Raw genomic sequence first — 9,221 nt, forward strand, 5'->3', positions numbered from 1 at the left:
ACACACACACACATAAACACACACTCACATAAACATACACACACACACACACACACATAAACACACACACATAAACACACACATTAGCTAATGCTAGCTAAACATCCAAGCTAACTGAGATAGCTAATAGCTAGCCTGGTCCGGTCCGGTCCGGTCCGGCTGCTGACCCGGTTCTGTTGTCCTGGTAACAGCAGATGCAGTTAGCAGCAGCTAGTTAGCGGTTAGCTTCTTTAACGACAAAGCTTTTTTCTGTTGACAGGAAATGACGGAGCGCTTCGTCTTCGTGTCGTCGGACGGGAAGAGAGACGCTGAGCTCATCGCCAAGAACATGTGACCATTACATCACTTCCTGTTTCTGCTCCAGCTTCTCCTCTGAACACCTCCTCATTCCATCCTACGACTCCTCCCATACTGTGTGTGTGTGTGTGTGTGTGTGTGTGTGTGTGTGTGTGTGTGTGTGTGTGTGTGTGGCTGGTCTTCAGGCAGAAGAAGGTTCACCTGCAGACGCTGATGGACAAATCAGAGGTGGACAAGATGACGCCCAGAGAGAGAATGAGGCTCCGCAAACTGCAGGCTGCAGACGAGAGGGCCACGAGACTCAGGTAAGACTGTCTAAAACCTGGACGTAGTCTCTGAGACCGTCTCACAGACTGTCTCAAACCTGGACGTAGTCTCCGTGACGTCCCTGCAGACTGTCTAAAACCTGGACGTAGTCTCTGAGACCGTCTCACAGACTGTCTGTTTGTGTCTCTGCAGGAAACTGGCTGAGGAGAAGTACGAGGAGATCCACAGCCGCAGGAAGGAGCTGAGGATCCGTCATTTTGAGAAAGTCAGCGTGGATGTTCTGAGCGTGTCGTCATGTTGGATTCACCGTGAGGTCACAGACTTCTTCTCTTCATGTCTGTAACATTAATTAATCCTCTTAGAAGTTAATTAGCTAACGTTCTCTGAATGTTTCAGGTCAGTTCTCTGCTGGATTCAAATTAAAACACTCATTTCCTCTAAACAGGAGGACGGGGCCTGTCGGAGCCGACCAATCAGCACCAAGGATCGCCGATCACCAGGGGGCTTGCAGCCAATCCGGAAGCAGGATGACGACAAAATGTGTGAGTCAGAATCACGATGGCACGGTGAGAAATAATAATAATAATAATCAGTTACATACTTAACACTGACTAATTATAAAAATAAAAGGAAGCCACAAAACATGTTAACATGACCTCAGACAGACTGACTGGAGACAGACTGACTACAGACAGACTGACTGTAGACAGACTGACTGGAGACAGACTGACTATAGACAGACTGACTGTAGACAGACTGACTGGAGACAGACTGACTATGGACAGACTGACTATAGACAGACTGACTGTAGACAGACTGACTATGGACAGACTGACTATAGACAGACTGACTGTAGACAGACTGACTATGGACAGACTGACTGTAGACAGACTGACTATGGACAGACTGACTGTAGACAGACTGACTGTAGACAGACTGACTATGGACAGACTGACTGTAGACAGACTGACTGTAGACAGACTGACTATGGACAGACTGACTGTAGACAGACTGACTGTAGACAGACTGACTATGGACAGACTGACTGTAGACAGACTGACTGTAGACAGACTGACTATGGACAGACTGACTGTAGACAGACTGACTGTAGACAGACTGACTATGGACAGACTGACTGTAGACAGACTGACTGTAGACAGACTGACTATGGACAGACTGACTGTAGACAGACTGACTGTAGACAGACTGACTATGGACAGACTGACTGTAGACAGACTGACTGTAGACAGACTGACTATGGACAGACTGACTGTAGACAGACTGACTGTAGACAGACTGACTATGGACAGACTGACTGTAGACAGACTGACTGTAGACAGACTGACTATGGACAGACTGACTGTAGACAGACTGACTGTAGACAGACTGACTATGGACAGACTGACTGTAGACAGACTGACTGTAGACAGACTGACTATGGACAGACTGACTGTAGACAGACTGACTGTAGACAGACTGACTATGGACAGACTGACTGTAGACAGACTGACTGTAGACAGACTGACTATGGACAGACTGACTGTAGACAGACTGACTGTAGACAGACTGACTATGGACAGACTGACTGTAGACAGACTGACTGTAGACAGACTGACTATGGACAGACTGACTGTAGACAGACTGACTGTAGACAGACTGACTATGGACAGACTGACTGTAGACAGACTGACTGTAGACAGACTGACTATGGACAGACTGACTGTAGACAGACTGACTGTAGACAGACTGACTATGGACAGACTGACTGTAGACAGACTGACTGTAGACAGACTGACTATGGACAGACTGACTGTAGACAGACTGACTGTAGACAGACTGACTATGGACAGACTGACTGTAGACAGACTGACTGTAGACAGACTGACTATGGACAGACTGACTGTAGACAGACTGACTGTAGACAGACTGACTATGGACAGACTGACTGTAGACAGACTGACTGTAGACAGACTGACTATGGACAGACTGACTGTAGACAGACTGACTGTAGACAGACTGACTATGGACAGACTGACTGTAGACAGACTGACTGTAGACAGACTGACTATGGACAGACTGACTGTAGACAGACTGACTGTAGACAGACTGACTATGGACAGACTGACTGTAGACAGACTGACTGTAGACAGACTGACTATGGACAGACTGACTGTAGACAGACTGACTGTAGACAGACTGACTATGGACAGACTGACTGTAGACAGACTGACTGTAGACAGACTGACTATGGACAGACTGACTGTAGACAGACTGACTGTAGACAGACTGACTATGGACAGACTGACTGTAGACAGACTGACTGTAGACAGACTGACTATGGACAGACTGACTGTAGACAGACTGACTGTAGACAGACTGACTATGGACAGACTGACTGTAGACAGACTGACTGTAGACAGACTGACTATGGACAGACTGACTGTAGACAGACTGACTGTAGACAGACTGACTATGGACAGACTGACTGTAGACAGACTGACTGTAGACAGACTGACTATGGACAGACTGACTGTAGACAGACTGACTGTAGACAGACTGACTATGGACAGACTGACTGTAGACAGACTGACTGTAGACAGACTGACTATGGACAGACTGACTGTAGACAGACTGACTGTAGACAGACTGACTATGGACAGACTGACTGTAGACAGACTGACTATGGACAGACTGACTATAGACAGACTGACTGTAGACAGACTGACTATGGACAGACTGACTATAGACAGACTGACTGTAGACAGACTGACTATGGACAGACTGACTGTAGACAGACTGACTGTAGACAGACTGACTATGGACAGACTGACTGTAGACAGACTGACTGTAGACAGACTGACTATGGACAGACTGACTGTAGACAGACTGACTGTAGACAGACTGACTATGGACAGACTGACTGTAGACAGACTGACTGTAGACAGACTGACTATGGACAGACTGACTGTAGACAGACTGACTGTAGACAGACTGACTATGGACAGACTGACTGTAGACAGACTGACTGTAGACAGACTGACTATGGACAGACTGACTGTAGACAGACTGACTATGGACAGACTGACTGTAGACAGACTGACTGTAGACAGACTGACTATGGACAGACTGACTGTAGACAGACTGACTGTAGACAGACTGACTATGGACAGACTGACTGTAGACAGACTGACTGTAGACAGACTGACTATGGACAGACTGACTGTAGACAGACTGACTGTAGACAGACTGACTATGGACAGACTGACTGTAGACAGACTGACTGTAGACAGACTGACTATGGACAGACTGACTGTAGACAGACTGACTGTAGACAGACTGACTATGGACAGACTGACTGTAGACAGACTGACTGTAGACAGACTGACTATGGACAGACTGACTGTAGACAGACTGACTGTAGACAGACTGACTATGGACAGACTGACTGTAGACAGACTGACTGTAGACAGACTGACTATGGACAGACTGACTGTAGACAGACTGACTGTAGACAGACTGACTATGGACAGACTGACTGTAGACAGACTGACTGTAGACAGACTGACTATGGACAGACTGACTATAGACAGACTGACTGTAGACAGACTGACTATGGACAGACTGACTGTAGACAGACTGACTGTACACAGACTGACTATGGACAGACTGACTGTAGACAGACTGTAGACAGACTGACTATGGACAGACTGACTATGGACAGACTGACTGTGGACAGGCTGACTATAGACAGGCTGACTATAGACAGACTGACTGTAGACAGACTGACTGTAGACAGACTGACTATGGACAGGCTGACTGTGGACAGACTGACTATGGACAAACTGACTGTAGACAGACTGACTATGGACAGGCTGACTGTTAGCTGTGTGTGTTCAGATATCCCGGAGGACCCTCAGGCTGCAGAGGTTTACTACGACCAGGACGGATTTGATTCGTGTTCAGACGACGAAGAGACGGAAACAACTGCAGAGACATTTTACCTGTCCGAGCCACAGGTGAGTCCGTCACTCTGGACTGTTACATCTGTAATGTATCATAATTATATATCAATAAAATCACAATAAAAACAGACTATGGACCCTGATGTAAGCAGAGAAATAAGTGTTTAAACTCAGCTCATCCTCATTATCATCCGTGTTCAAAAGGCCAAATATTATTATGCATATCTCCCTAATTAGGGCAGCAGAGTATAGTGTGTGTGTGTGTGTGTGTGTGTGTGTGTGTGTGTGTGTGTGTGTGTGTGTGTGTGTTAGCATGGATTAGAATGAAACACACTATGAGGATTTTGTAGCAGCAGCTTTGGTTTCATGTTTTAATGTGATGTTTGGACTCAAATTATCATAATATGATTCTCACACTGAGCTGAGCGCTGCTAAGTCCTCTAATTAGGCACACACAAACAAACACAGACACACACACACACACACACACTATGAGGGCATTTTATGCCAGCACACTATACTAAAACGCCTTAACGTCCATGTGTTACCAAGAGAGCGCTGTGACAGTTCAGGCTGTTTCAGTCACACGTGCACGCGTTAAGGCGTCTGAAGCGTTGGCTTAGTACAATAGTGACCCGTTATAACGGGACGTTGCGGTGTATCAGGGACTGTACCATTGCTCAGGCATGAAACTGAGGAAGAGGCTGTGCATATTTATGCACGAGGTACACGGATCATCAGGACATGCCAGGTTGTCACACAGCCAATGGCATGGACTAGTCACAGAGCGTGACGTCATTGTGAGACTTGGTTTTTAAAGTTTAGTCAATATTTGACCATCAAATTCTTTTACAGAGACTGGAACATCAAACTGGCATCAAAGGAACCGCCCTAAGCTGGTTTAAGTCGTATTTTTTAGATCGATCTCAGTTTGTTCACGTCAATGATGAATCCTCCATGCAGACCAAAGTTTGTCATGGAGTCCCACAAGGTTCTGTACTTGGACCACTTCTATTCAGTTTATATATGCTTCCTTTAGGGAACATCATTAGGAATCACTCTATCAATTTTCATTGTTATGCTGACGACACCCAATTATATTTATCGATCAAGCCTGATGCAACCAATCAGTTAACTAAACTCCAAGCATGCCTTAAGGATATAAAAAGTTGGATGACCTACAATTTTCTGATGTTAAATTCAGACAAACTGAAGTTCTTGTAATTGGACCCAAACACCTCAGAAACTCTCTTTCTAGAGACTTAGTTACTTTAGATGGGATCACCCTGGCCTCCAGCTCCACTGTAAAGAATCTTGGAGTTGTTTTTGATCAGGATTTGTCCTTTAACGTCACATAAAACAAATTTCGAGGACTGCATTCTTCCACTTACGTAACATCGCCAAGAGAGATCACATCTCTCCCATTCTGGCTTCCTTGCACTGGCTACCTGTTAAATCTAGAATAGAGTTTAAAACTGATTTGATTTGATGTGAGAACTCGTCTGACACGGAGAGTCTCCTGTTGTTGCTTCATGTGTGAAACAACGACTCTGCTCTGGAGTGTGTCCAGATTTGATCAAATAGTATTAAATTTAAATAAACCCTGGTAGATATAAAGAAGAATATCGTCTGCATAAAGGTGACTTTACACAACTAAAAGATTTATTTATCTTTAGTGACTTCAAATGTGTTTTATAGATTAAAAGTCATCGTCACTTCAAGCTGCCAAACAAAACAATGAAATATATTTTTATATTTTCATTTTTTGTTTTTCATCACACTGAAAACAAAAACACGCAGCATTTTGTATTTAAATGAAAATGAAAATGAATGACATTGAAGTGGATGTATTCTTCTGTTTCAGGTCGGCGAGCTGGAGGCCATGATGAAGCACATGCAGAAAGTTCTGGACGAGGATCTGAGCGGTGAGTCTGAGTTTAAAGTACACGTTCAGCACAGTGAGTACTTCGACACAGTACTTCAATAAACACAGCAGAACACACACTCAGTCTGCTTAGCAACAATTAACAGGCAACATCTGGCTAGATTTTCAAAATAAAGGTCGCTGACAAACGTCACATTTTGTAAGCTTAAACAGTTTGTTTTAAATAAATATGTACACTGTAAAAAAAAAAACGGTGAAAAACTTTCAAACCATGTCCCCATTGGTGCTGATTTCTGGTTTCACACGGGGGGCGCTCCCTCCTCCTCCTCCGCCTCACCTCCTCCTCCTGGTCTGGGTCAGTCCTGGTCCGTCCTCAGAGCTGAATATGTGGAGACACTGTGACAGAACAAATCTGAATTCAAATGAAGAAACAAATATTTATTTATTTATTTATTTATTTAAACTGATTCTGTCAAACAAACAAACAAACAAACATTTCTCTGCAGGTTGATGAATAAAATAATGAATCAAAAACATTCAGCTGCTTTCATGAAAATCACACACACACACACACACACACACACTTCAGGCTTACTGCTGGTTGCCATGGTAACAGCCAGCTTCAGTGAGGAGGCCTGAGTGGTCATCACGTTGTTGTTGATCGTTTGTTCACGTTCATGCTGACACTGTTTAATGATTCTGTGAGGTCATCACCTCGTTACGTCTCTGAACGTCGTTTAATAAAGAGCCTCATTAACGACCGTCAAGACTCACAACCTGCTGAGACTCTAAACGTCTTTAACAACTTCTAATTCATGAACATCTGTGTGTGTGTGTGTGTGTGTGTGTGTGATTATAACCTCATTAGATCACCTCCACAGTCTGCACAGTGTTCATTAATGAAGTGACACACACATGATTTAAAGTGTGTGTGTGTGTGTGTGTGATGTGTTTCTTGTGTCTTGGTTCTGACCCAGCTGACCCAGCAGAGCCTGAAGCCCCTCAGAACCTTCATGGGCCTCTGACGATCAACAGCAGCCTGCTGGAGACCAGAATCCAACACCTGAAAGAGTGAGTCTTATTTTGAAGGTCTCACAATTAACTTCCTGCAGTCAACATTTCCTCGTATCATCACTCATCACATGATCTGAGCTCAGACCACATGCACATCTCTGCAGGACGCTAACACACTGAGCTAACAGCAGCTACAAACTGAGCTAACATTGGCTAACACACTGAGCTAACATTGGCTAACAAACTGAGCTAACATTAGCTAACAAACTGAGCTAACATTGGCTAACAAACTGAGCTAAAATTGGCTAACAAACTGAGCTAACAGCAGCTAACAAACTGAGCTAACAGCAGCTAACAAACTGAGCTAACAGCAGCTAACAAACTGAGCTAACATTAGCCCAGAGCAGTGTTTTTGGTTAATTTCATGGGCTTCTTCATGCTAGGAAGGTGAGGGTGAGGCGAGGGGGTAGCATGAGCTACGTTCACAGCAAGATTTAAGAGTTAACGCTAACTGTTTGTCAACAGGACATAAAGAGGAAGTAGTTTTATTGTGAAAGGTAAGGATGTCCTGTTGTGTTCTGTGGGGGATTGAAATCAGAGTTAGCCGCGTTAGCTCGAGCTAAATGTCTTCAAAGCACCTCCTCCATGCTTCACGGTGGGAACCACACATGTAGATCCATCCGGGCTGACGTCCATTCACGGTTTCACCTTCACGTCTTCATTGTTTCTGGTCTGTCTGTACAGAGCAGCTCTGACACGAGCGCTGACTCTGGGAAAGTTTTATTTGAAGTAATCAGATTACTGCAGAGTAACATGTGGGCAGACTCAGATTAAAGCGAGCAGCAACAATCATCACAGACTGTCTGTCTTCCTCTCCACTTCTTCTCATCGTCCCGGTAACACTCACCTGTGACCTGTGAAGGAAGACTGATGGTAAACACAGCGTGACATCACCTGATCAACATCCGTCAAACTAAAATCAGCTGATGGATCAAAACAAAGCAAGGATGGTGTCTTTGTTAGTCTTTGCAGGTCTTTGTTAGTCTTTGTTGGTCTTTGCAGGTCTTTGTTAGTCTTTGTTAATCCTTGTTAGTCTTTGCAGGTCTTTCTTAGTCTTTGTTAGTGTTTGTTAGTCTTTGTTAGTCTTTGTTAGTCCTTGTTAGTGTTTCTTAGTCTTTGCAGGTCTTTGTTGGTCTTTGCAGGTCTTTGTTAGTCTTTGTTAGTGTTTGTTAGTCTTTGTTAGTCTTTGTTAGTCCTTGTTAGTGTTTGTTAGTCTTTGCAGGTCTTTGTTAGTCTTTGTTAGTCCTTGTTAGTCTTTGTTAATCTTTGCAGGTCTTTGTTAGTCTTTGTTAGTCTTTGCAGGTCTTTGTTAGTCTTTGTTAGTCTTTGTTGGTCTTTGTTAGTCTTTGCAGGTCTTTGTTAGTCTTTGTTGGTCTTTGTTAGTCTTTGCAGGTCTTTGTTAGTCTTTGCAGGTCTTTGCAGGTCTTTGTTAGTCTTTGCAGGTCTTTGTTAGTCTTTGTTAGTCTTTGTTGGTCTTTGTTAGTCTTTGCAGGTCTTTGTTAATTTTTATTGATCTCTGTATCTGCTGCACTCCTGTGATTGGCCGATGGTGGAACACTTTGATCTGATTGGTCGGGCTGCTGAGGTTGTTCAAACCAACATTGCACAGTGCTCCCCACTTCCATTAGGGTCAGTTTGTTACCATGGCAACACCATCAGAGGCACACACACACACGCACACACACACACACACACACACACACACACGCACACACACACACACACACACACACACA

The 9,221-nt window shown here is 44.2% G+C and overlaps 1 protein-coding gene across 3 annotated transcripts in view; it reads left to right on the plus strand.

Annotated features, from left to right (window-relative positions):
- The window catches only part of nek11 (NIMA-related kinase 11), a 30,546-nt gene that overhangs the window by 19,471 nt on the left and 1,854 nt on the right, over positions 1 to 9,221 (plus strand). For 2 of the 3 annotated variants that reach the window (XM_027275338.1, XM_027275340.1), the window contains 7 exons: positions 260 to 330; positions 483 to 602; positions 757 to 877; positions 1,010 to 1,130; positions 4,462 to 4,580; positions 6,391 to 6,484; positions 7,389 to 7,482. In XM_027275338.1, coding sequence (XP_027131139.1) covers positions 260 to 330; positions 483 to 602; positions 757 to 877; positions 1,010 to 1,130; positions 4,462 to 4,580; positions 6,391 to 6,484; positions 7,389 to 7,482 — 740 coding nt within the window. The remainder of the gene's footprint in view (positions 1 to 259; positions 331 to 482; positions 603 to 756; positions 878 to 1,009; positions 1,131 to 4,461; positions 4,581 to 6,390; positions 6,485 to 7,388; positions 7,483 to 9,221) is intronic. The other variant, XM_027275341.1, reaches the window with a different exon arrangement.

Source organism: Larimichthys crocea, unplaced genomic scaffold (assembly GCF_000972845.2).
Source record: "Larimichthys crocea isolate SSNF unplaced genomic scaffold, L_crocea_2.0 scaffold100, whole genome shotgun sequence".
Classification (NCBI taxonomy): domain Eukaryota; kingdom Metazoa; phylum Chordata; class Actinopteri; family Sciaenidae; genus Larimichthys; species Larimichthys crocea.